Raw genomic sequence first — 18665 nt, forward strand, 5'->3', positions numbered from 1 at the left:
TCATAAAGGAAATATAGATTCCTATTGACGCATAGCAGCTCCGAAGAGACAAAACATAAATAAATCTGTAATAAAAACAGAAAATGTTGAAAATACTCAGCAGGTCAGGCAGCATTTGTGGAGAAGGAAACAGGCCCATCGACCTGAAGGGTTAACTATTTCCCGCTCCACAGATGCTGTCTGACCTATTGAGTGTCTCCAGCATTTTCTGTTCATATTTCAGATTCTCAGCGACCGCAGTATTTTCATTTTCGATAAAGAAATATGTACTTGCTTCTTGGACAAGTTCCTTCTACATGGTTTTTTTTAAAAAAAATAGAAGCCAACAGACGCAATAAATAATAATTTGATAAATAAATGCGTATGTTTACAATGATGTTACTTGTATCAAACTGGGCGCACTGTCGGTCTAATCTTGCCCTTTGCTTTAATTTAGAATCGAACTCATTTAATGATTTAGCGCTGGTCGGTTGAAGATTACGGGAACGCAATGTTCTGAAATATGAGGAAAGGAATTTGGATTTATATCTATATTGTACATTTACATTAAATTTATTAAACCTTTAAAGTATTGTGAAAAGTATTACGTTTAAATCATTTTCCTTGAAGTGCCCACGAGTAACAATTTCGCCAATTGGCGAAGGCTTCGTAAATTGCAAAATGGATTGAAGAAATTGAAATCTAACTTAGGATTTATTGTTTATATTTATATTTATTTATATATATATATATATACTATATATATACGTGCAACAGACACATGCATATAAATAGACATGAAAATTTGTATCACGACTGCATCACATACTCCAAAAATGGATCTAAGAATGTCTCCTACAGACCTGTTATTTTAACACTGTACTTTATGGGACCACTGTTTAAGAGTAACTCTGTAATAAGCAATTCAAATCGTGTGTTTCTAATACTGTTGCTCATGGTATTGTCACATCTGATTTGCAATTACTAAATAAATGTAATTTTTCTGAATGTAGTGATTTTGGAAAATGTGATGTTCTGGTGTACAACACACTTGCCTCAAATTGCCCGAATAACTTCAGCATGTCAAATAACTTAAGATCTACTTACTAAACAAAGTAAATAATTTGTCGCGTATTAGATAGGACAATTTCTTAGAAAATATTCTTGTTACGGTAAACGTGCTAATTGTACTTTCAAACAACCATAACACTAAAATGGTCAAATCAGAATAATTGACAATATCCCAGAGTGGGCAAACAGCAAGGTTCTAAGGTCCCCAGTAAACCGCCACAGTATCAAGTGTGTTGAATCACGGTGGAATCCGTATTCCACGCTCATGAGAAGGTGAGGTTAGTGGTCAGTTCTCGAATTCGGGTTTCTCTGTTCATTTTCTTCAGCTTCATCCTCCGATTTTGAAACCAGATCTTGACTTGTCTGTCGGTCAGATTCACGCTCTTACTTATCTCTAGACGGCGCTCACGAGTCAGGTACATATTAAATAAAAACTCTTTCTCTAATTCCAGTGTTTGATATTTTGTATAAGGACATCTCTTCTTCCTTCCACTCTTTGCTGTTAGCCAGTTGCTTATCGGAGTTTTGAGCTCTTCTATCATAATAAGAAATAAGAGGTGAGATTTTAGCAAACACGCCTCTATAAAAACTAAACTTCGAATCAGTCTCAGCCAGTGTGGTTGTACAGAAAACTGACATCTTACGTTATGCACATACTGCAGCAACCTAATACATGCTCTTTACTTGTTGCTAAATTGTCAAACAAATGCGCACATAAATTGGTGCAATTCAAAGAGAAAATCGCTTAATACATCAAGGAGGTTAAAAATATGCTTTTGGAGATTGACAAATAGTATTATATAATACACCATTTATTGTAATGCACATTTTGGGACAGGTTTCTTTGTGAATTGTAAAATATATGCCAGAGCGATTTTAGATGCACGGGAAACAGACAATTTGTTAACATTGGATGATTAGTAGGCAATGTTGTTACTTGTGAACGGAATGTAAAGCTATGGGCTGCAGTGCACCAATAGGATTTTCACCAATAGGTCGTTTCTCAACTTCATAACCAAAATTTACTGATTGTGAAATCCTGACAATACAGACGTATGTGGCCATGATAATAATTCCGGAGGTAAATCTTAGGCTATTAAACATACTATCGGTGCCTCTTATAGAGCAGGTTAATTGGAATTTATGATTATACGCGCTGGTAATATCTCACATTCTACGAATGGAACTTTTATCACTGCTTATAGTAATATGTTACGTATCTAACATGAACTGTTCAAGGGAAAGCGACAATTTTAACTGCGGCCAACACTTTCCCAGCCGCTATTCCCAGTCCAGCAAATGATGCAAATAACTTATTTTCCACAATGGAGCGAGTACAACTGAGCTTGCGCCGTGGTGCCAAATATATAAATAGTTGCCTTTAATATATTGTATGTGGTGTACGGCACTAAAAGTTTCATCCAGGGCTCGCATTAAATGACACATTCCAATGCCAAGATGAAACTATCAATGTTATACTGACATCTGTAAATGATTTGCTGGCCTTTGCTACGTCATTAATAATTTCATGGAATCGCTGAGCACATTTCCCAACAATTCATTGCATTAAAAGAAAGCTGTCCTTTTATTCAGCATTATGCAGACTTTGTGCTTTGTTTGTAAATTTAGGTGATCAGAAATACACATACCTTGCCATACATATTGCCATGATAAAGTTACGTATTGTAGTGGCTATGCAAACCTTTGTATTCCCTTTACGACGCTGCCATGCTCACATTAAATCTTTTAAATGCTCACCTTTAGTCTCATTGTCCGACAGCTCCGAGCTAGATTCGGCTTCCTCAGCGGTTGCACTGGCCTCCATTATTCTCGGCTTTAGTTCAGGAGTTTCCACATATATTCCTTTAATGGATTCCTGTGCGTTTGGCTTCTCGATTATTTTCCTTTCCACTGTAGATTGGCTGGATACCTGGAGTTTACTGATAAGCCCTAGATTTGGCTGCGGCATTACGTTTGAACTGATTTCCCCAGCGTGATTATAGTCCAGGCTTTTCTCCAAAGGATAAGCTTGACAGAGTCTGAAATATCCCGGGATGGGAATTTCAGGGTTTTCAATGGAACAGTTTTCGGAGACCAGCCTGGGATAAGCGGGAATTGCGTTAGGATTGAGTTTTGCCCGTTTATCAGAATTATACATGCAGCAAGTGCTTTCTTCCTTTATGCTAGCAGGAAATGAGCACGTGGGCATCTGTGGAGTAACAGGTTGTTCAATTCGGCATGGTCTTGAAGGGTCAGCCCAGCCATCTACCTGAGGTAAATACGGATGAACGCTGATGCTCATGTTTTGATGGCTAACCTCTCCCCGTTTAGTCATGGTCGGGAGCAGTCCACAGGTCTGCATTCCGTAAGTTCCCATATCCGCGCTCGATGGCATGTACATGGAGCTGCTTGAATAGAAACCGTCACCCCTACAAGCACTAATCAGGGAATCTACTAAAAACGAGTTGGTGGCGGGCGAGCTGCTGGGACAGGACATTTTGGAGAGTAATTTGAAGAAGGCAGATGATGTCCTTTGTAAGCTGACATCTCTAACAAAACATTCCCTGTGTAATTGTGGATGCCTCTGTACAACCACATGACTGCGGAGCCAATGGAATTTGAAAATGGCCTTGAAGCACTACCTCCCCGCATATCACATGACCCACAGCCGGTTGAATTTGAGCTTAACTGTGGACAACAGCGACACCTACAACTGCAATTCCAAAGTGACGCCCGCTCCCGCTCATCGTAAGCTCCACACAGACCCCGGCTCAAACCTTTCATCATGTTCATACTTCAGGCTGTATAATTTCTACCCAGCCCATCGATCGGAAAATAATTAGCATTCCGCTTGCTAAAATGCCACCAGCTTTTTTTGATAAGGCTAAAAGGAAATTGATCGAAGAAAAAAATCGTTGTAATTTCTGACCATCGGGAAGTTTTTAGTAGAAAATGTCGGCGATATGGAATGAGTGCGGAGCAGAGCAGGTTCATGATCTGAACGTCTTTGTAGTTTTAGGGACCCCGGAGCTGCCAGGATATTTCACTATATACATTCTACACATCACGCCTATTGTCTGTATACCAGCCGGATCATGCACTTTGTTTTGATATAAACCAAGCATTTTGTGAAATCAATGAATGAAATCAAAATAGTGCAGGCTTATCAGCATTCATTGATAAAATTCTTGCTGTTATTGAGCTAAACTACACTCTATTTAGCTGCAAGCACGTAAAAGTATTTTAATGTATAATAAAACCAATCTTCATGAGTAAAATTTATCCTTAGGAGCGGCCATAAGAGTGTTCACATTTGAATTATTGTAAACTGCCTCACGCTCTGTTCTTTTCATTACAGTAGTTGCAGAGCAGACTTACTGATGTTGATACCACACGCTTCCATTACGTGGTTGCATTCAAACATTTGCACACTCAATGAGGAAAAGACGCATTTTGCGAATCTTGCCATCACTTTTTTAAAAAAATTAATAAGTATGATTAAGTTCAGAGTTTATTACCCTATCCTAAAAATCCCACCTTAACTTTGGAATTCTAACACATCTCCCTGCTGCAGGTGGGCGGCTTAGCTGTTGATCGTCAATAGATCCATTCTACAAAATAGGCCGGGAATGTCCCCGCACTGGGCGATCGAAAAACAACGGGAAGGCACGCCGCTTATTTGTTTGTTTTCCAACGCTGGCAGTGACCGTGCTTGTTGTTTTCGGGATTTAGTGTGGTTGATGGAGTTCCATTCTTGTGCTGCCTTCATTCGCAACCGATTTTTCGAACTTTCTAAAAGGAGAAAATCTGCCATTTAACAGCACATGTCCACGTCCGGTCATAGGTAGAACCCGCTAGGGTTCAAGAAAATCCAAATAAGGGCGAGCATCAGCTATGGAGGAGCAATGTGACATCCACACCAAACCACCGAGATTTTCCACTTAGCAAAAAGAAGAGCGAAGGGGACAGTGTCAGGGTCAAGGCTGTCACGGTGTCCCCATTTCTCTATTTATTTTGAAACGTAAACCTAAGCTTTCGGGTGTTTTCGGATTATGTGATTCTTAGTCTTGCACTATCTAAAATTCTACAAATATTGAAAATGAACAAAACATTAGGAAAGCTCTAAATACTTGCGGGACGTGAAAGTTATTCTCACATATGTCTATAATTCTTTTCGCAGATAACTTACGGCTGTTTATTTACACATTATTATTTCTGACTTGATAGAATTTGTAGTCCAAATCTTTATGGCGTCCCTGCATTTTAAGGTTTACATTTGATTCGTGCTTGCAGCGATTCTAAGCCAGGACAGAACTTCGTTCACAACGCTTTGATGTTGTGTAGTTATCTCCGGCGCATAAACATTGCTTCCAATGAGCATTGGTAGAGAAACACAATTATCTGGATCCTAAAGCGTTCATATTTCTCCAAGATACATTACAATCCCGTTCTTAACAGCCAAACCTGTCTTAGCAAAGGACTTACAAGAGGGACTAGATTTGGCTCTGAAGGTTCTTAAACTATGTTCTTTCCGTGTAAAATCATTTTGCTAAATTTTAAAAAAGCAACCTAAAATACCAGTGATATGACTGGGCGAGCAATGTACCCAGTTGAGCACATCATACATTATTGATAAATTTATTAAATTTAGATTAATTTATTCAGCGTCTTGTCTTAATTAAAAATGGGAGTAGACATGCTTTGATGTAAAACTAGTCTTCCAGGCAAGGGCAAGAGTAGCAGTACAAAGGAAAAAACGGTTGCTTTTCCCGGGCTTTTGGAATCCTGGACGCATTTATGTGTAACATGGGTGAATATGTGCAAAATACAGAAATAAGATTGATGCCACTTTCTATTCTTGACTTCTTTATTATTTCCTCCGTCAAACATAAAAGCAGTTTACATTCTAGTAAAATAAAATACAATTAGCCACTGCTGTTTTACAATTGATAACGGATACTATTCATTATACATATGTAGATACCACGACTACATCTGGAAAAATACGATACTTTGAGAACTGTTCTAAGCAATAGACTAACCCCAACGATTTGTTTATCATAAACAATGAATTGTTGAACGAGAGCCAACATTGTGCTTTTATTACACAACCATGTTATAAACAATAATCAAATCCATGGCTAACAAAGTCAAGCCAGCGGGAGCACTTTACTTGTAAGCGATCAAAAGGAAAAAGCTAGCGGCAGTGACTTTGCAAGTAGGACAGACAAGAACCGATGCCCCGCTATTTCCACAGATACTTGCAGCCTTGAACAAGGGAATTCTCAGCGCCTTGAGGCCTTCACAGTATAAAACTGGTATTTATATACAAATTGCGATCTCAAAATTGAATAACCATCGAAAGATGAAATGCTTTGATGTTAGAATAGGCAATGCATAGCTCAAACGTGTTTTCATCATGAAGTGTTTCTTCTTCATTCAACACAAGGCAATACGTTGCTCAGGAGCCGTGACTTGTGCCGCCATTTATTAGTACCTCACATTTGCCGTCACATTGTACGGGGCACGCTAAAGACGAGCAACATCAGTTACCACAGTACTACGTAGGGAGGCATTACCGCTGTATATTTGTATTTATGCATATGTTTATCAGCTATAAATTGCTATGCAGGAAACATTTTAAATTTACAAAACCGCTTTCACATTCTCGTCTACACATTGCCTATTTACGCACTAGCATGGCGTTGATTGTATCAACGTTTATTAAAGACACAATGGGAGCGGGTTATCGCATTAAGCATCGCTTAAGTTTACACTGCACCAATTGCATGCCAAGTAAACAAAACAATTTAATTGTATCAAGCGGTCTTGCATGATACTATAAATGTTAATTTCAATGTGCTCAAGTAAAATTATAAGTCTGTAAACCTGTATCATAAGACCCCTAGTATGCCAAAAATACCCTCATAAAATATTACGACTGCAAACGCAGGAGAATTAACGGCTATGAAATCTTTGAACTATAAAATGTCCTGGTATGCAGGGGAGAAGATTAAATATCAAACACAGTTATCATGAGGGTACACTCAACACACGCAGAGCCAAGTTTCGCAAAGGGAAGGTTATATTAATAGCAGCTCGAAAGTGAACTGACTGATTAGTCTCCGAACGATACTTTAATGTTTAATAACGTAGTTATAAGCTGTTTATGGGAGAAATGTTACACACAATCCTCCTTAAATTAGTTCTAATGATGGAGATTAATTAAAATCTCGTAATGCATTAAAGCGCCAACGCGGAATGTGATTTGATGGAAGGATTTTATATTAGGCAAGCTTAATGAATATTAGATTTAAACAGGAACATAAAGTATTACATTTGCAGCGATTTGCAATATAAACCAAGCAACATTCCCCTTCCGTACGCGCGCGCGCACACACACACACATCACCAATAACAATCCTACTGTCAAAATGAGACAACATAATGGAAAGAACATTTGTCATGTCCCTCCAAAAAATGACCGAATAATTTTAAATCACTGTAGTCACTGCAAATGTTGAGGTAGGATTTTTGTTTGTTTGTTTATCTTACAGTGTTAACCAAGCTGTGGGCCCTATGCTTTGACAGAGGCTCACATTTCTCCCGTTAGACATCCCACTAGCCTAAACTGGTATGGTCTTGTGACCATGAAACCGCCAGGCACTTGGCACCTTCACTTTCACCTTGAAATTTTTTTGACCGTTTCGCCACGCTTAGAACTCAGAATTAAATGTGTTAACATAAAGCTCGTGTCATTAGTTTCGGCGCTTTTGTGTGTAGTTTATCAGACAAATGTAGAAAAGATTGAATGAAAGCATCCTTCCAGCCTGAGTATCCGGTATCCATGGGTATCCGGTTAAAGTGCATGTAAAGCTTTCGTCAGCCTAACTTTGTTTGCCGCCACAGTTGTCTACAACAAAACGTTTCTCTAGTGTTACCGCCTGTAGATACTTCGGAAATATTTTTGGCCACTGAATATTTTCAGTTAAATTGTGAGTGAAAGTCAAATTATAATGCACACGACCGCCGCTTTCATTGTGCCTGACTACAAATTGCAAACTACTAGCAACTGAGTCCAACATAATTAAATCACTTCACTCCTTGTCATATCAAGTAAGCTATTGTGATACTTGCTATCTGCAAACTATCGTGTGTATCAATAAACAATTGCAGCTATCGGAATATTAGCCTTCCTATGTTTTAAATTATATACGTTCGTGTACTTCAACTGCGTTTTATCTGATTAAAATATTACTATATTATCATCCAATAAAACAACTGGACAGGGAAAATTATTTTCCAAAAACCGTTTTTCGTCATTTAAAAATAAAATAATAAAAGAAGCGCGAAATAAAAGTTCATCACACGATTCACTAAATGTGTGGAACTGAATGGAAGCTGGTTGACAAGTAAGAACTCCCCAGCCTTGCCAGGAGAAAGGGAAAGACGTTCAGGCAATTAGCACATGTTCGGAAATCTTCTTAAGGGAAAATAGGAAGCTTAAAGCAGAACAACCCATTTAATACACAAGTATTAATGCCATTGGAGCGGGTATTAGTGCAATTGCTGCGATCAGCCGCTTTGAGAACGTAAAATTATGTTGCAAGTAATGCGTTCGTTCTGTTTTACAACATGAGATTAAAGAGTATCTCTTTCCATACATTAGAATATTTCAAATTGCTGAAACTCTTGTAAAAGAGAGTTGAAAATCCTGCTTGTTACGTATGTCCAGCGGGCTGTGCATTTGATTCCACTTAAAAGGTTCACAGAACATTACCGTCAAATAGTCGTGGTTTCCACACTGAGAAAATGGGGTAGTTATTGAGTTTTCTCGCCGAAGTCAACATCCCTGACAGCATCCTTTCCACTTTTACAGAAAAGGGCAACAATTTAACGGGCAACAGCGATGTAACCGGCATCCCTTTGTCCAGTTAAAACAGAAAGGAAACTGCAGTTAACATAACGTCATTACCGAGGTGAAATGTACACCGGAATATTATTAGACTGTCCAATACTATTCATTTCATAACCTTGTTAAATTTGACTGGATTGAGGGGACGCTCCAAGGGGGAAACAGTACAGAGAATGGGCTGATTCAGACACCATGTTGCCAGTTGAGCCGACCGCATCGCCAGGATGTGAACAGAAATAACTATTTAGGATTTTTCTCAACATTGGCTGTTTGATTTAACAATTTCCGCCTATTGTTACATTGTTTAGCATTTTTTTTGGGACTGTTATAGAAGTAATACACCAGGTCTGATTTGATCTTTGTGTTGTTATGCTACAAAAGCGCTGCTTCGGCCCCATTACTTTGTAACTTTGTGCAATCAGCACCCAACAAATCCAATCAACAAGTTTAAGCGAATATACCGATTAAATGCTGATAAAACTATCCAAGTAATGTAATTGGGAAATTAATTTTACTCATTTTGGACTCATTACGACGAGAAAATAAAGCCTTAATCTTTGAAGAGAGCAAGAAACTTGTTAAACTTACGACTGGAATGAACTAAGTTGTATTTAATTCCACACTTCGACATGATATTTCAGATAAATGGCAGGAAGAACTTTATCGTTTGGAATACTTACATTATTTCGGTTTCTTTCATATTGATCCCTGAAAGCCACTTTCACAGTATTGCTGGCCTGGGCTGGAACTTAGTGCTACATTGCGCCGCCGTGTGGCTATTTGCAGAATTAACCATCCTGGCAATGAGTGTCACTGTAAACTGGTCTCGCTGTTTTGACACTTTTTAATAAGCTTAATCAAAATATATATGTCATGGCAATTTAAGTAAGATACGCAAACAGTAAAACCATACTTAGGTCAGTATTGTGTATTACAATGATACAGAAAAAGTCGAGCTGCCAGGTTTGCATCGGAAATTCTATTGAGTCGTAAATTACATTTTCTCTCATTTCCATGGAAACCGAGATACTCGTGGGTGATTGGTATAGTGTTTGGACGTATGATGAACATTTTTGACTCGTTCAGCTTGCATGAGAATGACCTATATGGAAAGATGTTGTTCCTATCAGCTAAGCATAGAAGAACAAAGGAGCCTCCGTGTTTATTAACGTTGTACAAAAATACTTGGGGGATATTGTTGAATGCAATTTATGGAAAAGCACAAATACTCTGCTCAAATGCAGAGATATTAAGAAAACATTATTTTGACATTGGACTGTTTGTGGCCTTTAGCATGCGCACTTTAGTAACACGTTATAGATGTTAAAGTTTTAATCTTACTTTAGGAGGGAAGCTGCAAGAACAACCCAACAGCCACCAGGCGCCTATGTCTTCAAAAAGGTTAAAGGTGATGACCTTGACATTATAGAAGTTCAAAGACAACATTATAAGAATTCTCTTTTCAAAATATACCTTAGTATGCTCACGAGGAGATGCTACTTTGTCAGTATCACCCTGGTCTTCATTAAGTTTAACAAATTTGTTTGATGTAACTTAGGTGGGATCCAGATTTTTTTTTAAATTCGAATGTTAGACTTTATAAGTTGACTTGCCTTTGAGTTCGTATTCCTTTGTAAAATCTATTTAACTTTGATTTCTTTCGATTCTTTTGTTTGGTATATAGTGCGGGAGCCTTTCTTAGTGGGAGAAGGTGTAATAAGTCGCCATTAAGCTGGTTAGAGCAGTGAACTTTACGATGTTGTCTAGACAGTTCAAGGTTTTGTAAACAGCAATGCTGTGTCATGCGGCACGGAAACTTGGCGATTAGTTTTCGGGGGAAAAAAGCTTTGAGGTTTTGAGAAGCCCTATTTACGGCGTCGCAGGGACACTGAGGTTCGCTTCAAGTTATCATATGTTGTTTATACCTTTAAGTGCTTCCCCTCTGTAGGAGTTTAGTTTAATTTTGAATACACGTTGCCATTACCTTTTTTCTTACAATAGAAATACATTTGTTAATCAACTTCCAGACGTCAATATGTTTAATCCAATTATTAAAAAAACAAATTGCAATCAACTATCATGTTTATAGGCGAAACGCCAAGTTAACTTTCGGCTTTTCCATTTAAAACAGAAACGTTCGCGGAGGCGCATAATACATGAACAGGACAGTAATCTGTAATATAAACACCAAAAATATGCTGGAAATACTCAGCAGATCAGGCACCATCTGTTATATTTCAGATTTCCAACATCCGCATTACTTTGCCTTTTATGCAGTAAATTGCAATGTGTGCACTGTATTTCAGAGATAAACAACACTTGTATCTTCCGAATTATTTGGTGGTCCCAGTTTTGGTCTGCTTAGTATACTCAATCGTCTATTCATTTAAAAAAAACTTTATTGATAAGATTTCTTATAAGGCTTTTATTCACTTGAGACAAAACACATTCTAAAACATGCATTTATCATGAAATGTCAACTAGCTTGTAACCTTAAAACAGAATTATGAACATGGCATCAAATTTCGACATCTCTAGCTACGGTATGTTATAGTTAATTAATACAATGGAAGAAGTAAAATAATAAATATGCATTTCTTCTTTTCATGGGATACACACAACTTGAACAAGTATGGTTAGTTTGGCTATACAATGACTACGACAGAAATAGAAAATACTATATTATCTGATTGACCTATCGCTGTGAACAAACGATTGCTCCATCTTAGCGCTCTATTACCCCGATTTATTGTTAAAAATGAGCACGCTGCTCCTTTACGCCCTGAATCAAGCCTGTTCCGTTGGAATTGAATAACACAAATACTGAGGTAAGAATGTTCCCTAATAAACATTACGGCCGTGTTTCCTGCACAACCGTGTCACCCTTAAATTCGATTCTACGTCGATCGTATTAAGGACAGTCTGCTTTCCACAGAAGAACAACAAAACTATTCTCTCATACTTGCAAGTCACACCTTCTGTAAATAAATATCGACTAAGGCAATGGAGAGTTGGTCGAAGAGGATCCACCAGAGTAAGTTGTATCATAGTCACAGTAAGGGATTGCCAGTAAAAAAGTGCAGGCGATCTCTGCTAAGTTTCTTTTCTTTCATCCTTCGATTCTGGAACCAAATTTTGACTTGTCTGTCGGTGAGGTTTAACATTCTCGACAACTGCAAGCGTTTTTCTTTGTTTATGTAAACATTGAAGAAAAATTCTCGTTCAAGTTCCCGAATTTGATATTTGGTATAAGGACATCTTTTCTTTCTGCAGCGTAGAGCAGCTGGCGGGAAATACATTAAAAAAAATAAGGTTACAAAGCATCATATAGCAACAGACGTGTTCTTCATTATTTGAACTTAAACTCGGCATCAAACGATGTAAATAACGTTCTTGGTTCGACTGGTCAAATACACCCTGGAAGCACCATTTATTTCTTGATAGTTTTTTTTTAATGGATATGCTTAATTACTTTTTTCTTTTATGACGTTTGATTTTCGCTATTGAAAGCAACAGTCGCAGGGGGGCAAAATCATAAGTGAAACCTCGCTTTGTTAGTATGAAAGAAAAGCATTTGCAATGAACAGAAGCAGAAATACCCTTCGGTCAAATTGGAATGGCATTATTGAAATCATTATAGAAAGTTAGAATCGACTATTCGTGGGTTTGCATATTCAAAAAGCCCACCTAAACCGATTTCCCGTCGTAAACAACCTTTACAGCTTTAAAGCAGATCTTATAGGGTATATAAAATCCTTCGGCTGCTTATAAAATTTCACATAAAATCTGTGAGACAAAATGTGTTGGCCCTGTATTCTAACCCCGGGTTACTACTGCACCTACTGGATAGATTACTTTTGTCGGCCGCACTGTTACTGGAGGACTCGACGGTGCTTTTTTCGGTTGCACTTTCTTTCTCCTGCTCAGAAGAAACTTTATCAGATGCTGTGATACTCGGGCACGTCGACGCGGACTTTTCGGTCAACTGTTCATAAGTAGTGGAGTCAGAAATCCCATAAGCTGTCTCAAAAAACTGATCAAAACCTTGAGGAAGAATTCCATTCCTGCCAACTGCAGTGTAGAAATTGCAAGCTGGATTTGAACTTCCACGCTGGCTGTACACAGAATCGTTTTTAAACAGCATTCCTGTCCTGGTCGGTGGTTGGATATAGTCTCTATGCATTATTTCTTCTGCAGAGCAATAAGGGGCATAGTTGCTCCTGTAATGCCACTTCGTCGGACGTTCTAAACCGTAATCTCTGAACGCCACTTCCCGGACAGGTTGAACCTGGGTTAAATTAGAGGAGTAAGGAAATGTCATTTGGCAAGAAGTGCTCTGCGGTAAAAATGTTGACACTGACGAGAAATCTGGGGCTGAAACATAGTACGTGCAGCTGGGCAAATACATACTCGAGGCGCAGCTACCACGGTCTTCAAACTCTGTCATATTTTGCTTTCGGAGTTGCGAGGACGAATTATCAGGATTGATGATGTTAAACATGCTCCATCTATTCTACCCGAAAAGCGTATGAACAGAGTCGGCGACAGAAAAAAAATTGGGAACGCAGGCTGACGTGCAATTCATCTTGATTGATTCTAAGGGTAAACGAGTCATGTGATCCAATGTAGAAATTACCATAGATCAGTTTTGGTCATTAAGATCCATCCTTTGGAACTCGAAGGTAATACTCTCAAAATTAGCCTATCGGCTTTCAGGCTGTGCTAGGTAGCTGCGTTAGGTTCCCAATGCCAAGGATTTGCCCTGTGACTAAGGATAAAGCAAATACAGCAACAAATAATTTAATCTGCACACCACAGTCTGTCACAGATACCTTTCTATATTTGGAAACATCAAAAACATCAGCGCTGTTTCATTAACTGTTGAGGTCATGTCCATAACATAAAACTATGTTCTGCCAAATAGGCAGCATGGAAATTCTTATATTTTAAAATGCAAAAACAATTACTACGTGTATCATAAGTAACAAGGAGGATTTCCAAACCATTTCGTGGCGATGAACCCAAAGGGTACTGCCTAAACTCTACTTCAAGGTCGGATTGACGTGCTAATAGAAATTTCATTGTATGTCCCATAGTAAGGAAATTAGATAGAATATGTGCATTAAAGGACGATAATGGCATTATTCATTTTTATTTTGAAACTAGTGGTTTCCAACCTTTCCCTCCGATTTAGAAAATCCGGTTTGGCATATCCTATAGTCAAGAATATGCAAATGATAAAGCCATTCCCTACTGTTGAGCTTTATTATGTTACATTCCAAACTGATTTTCCTTCATTAATTGTCTCGATATTGTTGTTCACATAACGCAAATTAACCATCCAATGACCGCGCGAGTTTAACACTACCTTCGATATAAACCGTAAATCTGCAAATTAAACAAGGTTTTGGAGTTTAGTGCCTCGAGAACATCAAAATATGGCCGCACTACGATATTTAAACTATTCCTAAATTGCCAGGCTTGCTCGGGGTGTAAATTTCTCATTGTAATTTCAAAAGTTCATGTTCATGATTTGCATGAATTGGAAACAACACGTGGAAACTCCTTGTGGCAGCTGGGGAGTGGGTTCAGCCGTCTGAGAATTGAAATCAGCGCATCGCCGAGTTATTCCGTAATCTTTCCCATTGGCAGAGCCTAATATATGCAGCCTAATGAATAGGTTCATCTGCAGGAAAGTGAACTTCTTGTTTGAAAAGTGCTCGAATCTGCCAATGTGGACTATCCTCTACAAACGGATGCTTACATGTAACTGTCTGTGGTGGGGGCGGGGGAACTCCACGGAGAAAAAAAACTTTAATTATGGAGAAATTATGGGGAAAAATCTACTCATGTTCCAATTTACTTTTACACACTCATTAAATATTGCATGTCATTATTTATCACAATATTTATCCCGCACGACCAAGCAGGAGGTATCGCTCTAATCAATATTTATTTACTTTGGTCAGATTGAAATACACAATTAATGTTGTCTGTATCTACCAATTAGACAGAGATTCGGTGCAGTTAACTCGAGTAACCGGAGGATAGACCCTAAATTCCACTTCCCAGACTGAAAACATAATAAAAACGTAAATGTTGTTGGTTCGCGAAGTGATAATTGTTTGGCTGCAGAGCAATTTTCCTAAGATATGAATTCAAATTAAAGATCTGAAAGCCAACAATGTGTTGAATTCCGATCTGTTCGCTCCATTCGCCTCAAACTCGCACACGCACTCATACAATGTGACGTCCGGCTGTTATTGGTATAAAGTATGTGACATGGTATTGTTTTAATTAATGGAGTCTAAAACGCAGTGTTGCCTTTGTTTATTTGCTGTAAAATAAGAATGATAATTAACCTCAAATTAAATCAAAAACTGAAATCTCCTAATTCAACACGGCTGAGTGATTTGGTATGTGGTCCGTGATCACGATCCAGCAGAATAAGGTAAAGTCACACTGAAATGTGGATAGCGTGTCGAGCATTATCCCTACACAATAATTTAAAACGAGAAACTTCTAACTTATGTATTGGTTCACTTTTTAAATTTCCTTCTTCTTGAATGTAATATTTCCTTTATATAATTAATAAAAACATCATCGCTGTGTGTTCTATTCATAGTTTATAGAACTCGCTTAAGCATGCGCTGGTTATAATATGACTTTCGTTGTTACGTATAATAGCTGTAAAGCTTAAATGCACTGGGAATGGGCTCGATGTCATTTCCAAGCATTAACTGTTATGAAGATACGTACTAGTTCAATCACATTACATTAGTCCATGTGTTAAAAGATCCAGTTCAATACTGTGGCAATGGCTGTAAATACAAAGGGAATTAAAAGTGTCCTTTGTTCTCATCTCGTGTTCAGATAACCAATTCGACATGTATTAATGCTAAATGCAGACAAATACCTAACAAGTTGTTTAACATCGATGAGGAAGCAAAGGCGGTTCTGGTATACTAAGTAAAGAGTTTTATAGTATATAAATTAGGATCGTTATTCTCTTACATACATGGAGCAAAAGGCGACGCACGGGGAAAGTTTGTCGGGCGTATTTTTTCGTACGCAATTCTTCAAACCGGCGATCTGTTGTTTCACTTTGCCGTTCCAGGCAAAATATCAGAGTCTTCTTTGTGCTTCTGAACAGCACGCAGCATTAAGTATTTCGAATGTGGAAAAAAAAACTCATTAGTCAAGTAAAGTCCACGATCATTAGGTATGTTAGACTTGTGCAATCCAAAAAGAGACACTAACTTGACCTTAACTTTGTTATGGCGCCCCCAGTATCTGGAGAACATGTACAGACACTGTCTGGCAACTCGACCCATAAAAGTGAGATGAAAAAGAGATTCCGAGTGATTTCGACGTAATGTCGGACAAATTTCCAAAGCCCTGGCTTATACCACTACAAATACCATGATTTTGCTGCAAACCCATGTACTTTGGTGCTGGACTAAAATTTATTTTAGTCACAATTATGGAACAAATGAATGTAAACAGCCCCTGGGATGATATAGCCCATTCGCGGTATGATTCTTAAGGGGGGGAAAAAAATCAGAAATTCAGCACCAAGCTCAGGCCTCACCATCCCCAAAACACAGCAAAAGTCATTTTCATACGTTTCTAATTCAATTTGAAAGTTAACTCACAACGCCGAAATGCTGGGGTCTGGGTACATTTTTAATTAATAATTTAACTAGAACTGTAATCACGCCGATAACGGTAACATTTTCAATATTAGCCAATGCATGGCTTCATAAGATTTCAAAATAAAACTTACATATTGATGATCGCGCATTAAAATATTCAGGACCTTCTAGAGGTCGGTTCCACATCCTTAATTGCCGACGTATTGGTGGCTGTATTTGTTTCGCATTATTTTCTAAGGTGGCGCTTGCGGGCGTGCTTCTGGTGTTCGGTAGCAGCTCCCTCAGAATCACCCGTCCATACTGCTGACCTACGTGGCGTTTTTATTAAATTACAGCGCTCCTAAAACAAGCTCACCAAACTCATTAGCTCCCAAATCCACATTTACGCGAATTTGATCTAACTTTCTGAAAATTGAGCAATGCAAATGACTGCACCTAACCGTTTTCATCGTGTTGGTTAAAGTACGTGCGATTTCATGCAGAATGTTTACAGCTCTAGTGCAATGGAATTTGATGAAACCTTCCCTTATTTAAATACATATCTTCGGTCTAGTGGCAAAGGAGGAACCTGCACTTCAGAGTGGCGTAGTTTGTGTTCTTCCCCATAACACCTGCCTTTGTGAAATGCAAAAAAGTCTCGACAATAATAACAACCTTTCCTTCCATTACCATCGCCCAAATATCGCAGGAAAGCATACTTCAGTGCAACATCTGGGCTACAGACATCTGCATTTATTTCATGGATGTGATACAAACATGAAGCCCAGGAACCAGGGACATGAAGAGTCACTTTGACGTTAACAAATAATTGAATGCCAACCTAGAATCAAATTCGTGTCATTAAAATAATTTAAAATGTGTGTGTGTGTGCATTGTTTGCAGCGCAAGTCCCATTTACATGTCCCGCCTGGAAAAAAATAACATCCTCTGAATTTCATAACATTGTTTCAAGTCCTAATAGTCAATGCACATTTTTTGAATCTGGATATATTTAAGGCCCATGAAAGTTTTTTAATGTACCCAAAACCAGTACTGTCGGCAAAATGCCCAGAATAAAATATCTAATTACCTTTAATCAGAGAACATTTATTTGCGTTGATTTATTTCAATAAAGTTCCTTAAAAGGTTCATGAAATCGCACGGTGCATTTTAATTAACAGGAGTGCAGACAAATGGCGGGGTTAGAAGTAATGGCTGTGCCTGCCCACCCACGCCCTGATTTGCTAGAACGAGAGGCGAAGTGACTGTAACTCATTCATTCTCGTTTACATCTTCAGCTAACCGCCCAAGCCCAAGTGCAAAGGCTTTCTCCACCAAACCTCATTTTAATAAACATAACGTATTCACATCGAGGCATAACTTTACACTTTTAAATGAATTAAAAACCGTTAATTAAAATTAATTAAAATACTTGAAACCGTCAATCAAAAAAATGAACTAAGTATGCATCGCCAAAACAGGAACGTGAAATAATAATGATGAAAAGGGATTGATAACACTTGACTCTATTCTCTGGAAAAAAAAACGCTATTTCCAAAGTTCTAACCTGTTCCATGAAGGATATATCCCAATGGCGAATGGAATCGTCGTCAATCTGTATGAAACGAATGAATCAAAGCCGCATTCTGGTTTCAAGTGAAACAAGTACGTGGAACCCTGCGCCCGGGCCAAACCATATTCAAGTTGCAGCAAAGGATAAATTATTTCTTTTTATTTTATTTCGTAAACGTTTCTCTTAATTTTTTTGTACAATGATCACCTCTTTCCGGCGATTGAGAATGGAAATTGTTATCAATTAATAGAAGCTTCTGAAAGAGAGGGGCGCAAAACTATTTTGGTTCAATGAAAGTAGGGGCAAGCTATAAGTAAAAAAATCATAATGCTCAAACTTAGAGTTAAATGGCAGGTTACAGAATCCAAATCCAGCTGAATACAACTAAAAGAGATGCCCACAGATGCCCTTATGTATTGTGCGGTTTCTATTGGTGCTCTGGTTTTGCTTTAATATTGGTGTATAAAAACGCAACTGAAGATAAATATTTGTC

At 38.2% G+C, this 18665-nt stretch overlaps 2 protein-coding genes and 1 long non-coding RNA gene across 3 annotated transcripts; all 3 read right to left on the reverse strand.

Moving 5' to 3' along the window:
• Positions 1-514: 514 nt before the first annotated feature.
• Positions 515-3570, reverse strand: hoxd10a (homeobox D10a). The gene is made up of 2 exons (XM_078552045.1): positions 2809-3570; positions 515-1585 (listed from the first exon to the last, which is right to left on the reverse strand). Exons 1-2 carry the CDS (start codon positions 3545-3547, stop codon positions 1314-1316), a joined length of 1011 nt encoding a protein of 336 aa, XP_078408171.1. The 5' UTR covers positions 3548-3570; the 3' UTR covers positions 515-1313.
• Positions 3571-5899: 2329 nt separating this feature from the next.
• LOC144686614 (uncharacterized) lies at positions 5900-8918 on the reverse strand. Its single transcript, XR_013577961.1, has 2 exons — positions 8831-8918; positions 5900-6579 (listed from the first exon to the last, which is right to left on the reverse strand). It is a non-coding gene; the product is annotated as an uncharacterized LOC144686614 (long non-coding RNA).
• Positions 8919-11330: 2412 nt separating this feature from the next.
• Positions 11331-13466, reverse strand: hoxd11a (homeobox D11a). Its single transcript, XM_078551361.1, has 2 exons — positions 12809-13466; positions 11331-12248 (listed from the first exon to the last, which is right to left on the reverse strand). Exons 1-2 carry the CDS (start codon positions 13464-13466, stop codon positions 12016-12018), a joined length of 891 nt encoding a protein of 296 aa, XP_078407487.1. The 3' UTR covers positions 11331-12015.
• Positions 13467-18665: the final 5199 nt, after the last annotated feature.

This window comes from Cetorhinus maximus, chromosome 11 (genome assembly GCF_964194155.1).
Source record: "Cetorhinus maximus chromosome 11, sCetMax3.hap1.1, whole genome shotgun sequence".
In the NCBI taxonomy this organism is placed as follows: Eukaryota; Metazoa; Chordata; class Chondrichthyes; order Lamniformes; family Cetorhinidae; genus Cetorhinus; species Cetorhinus maximus.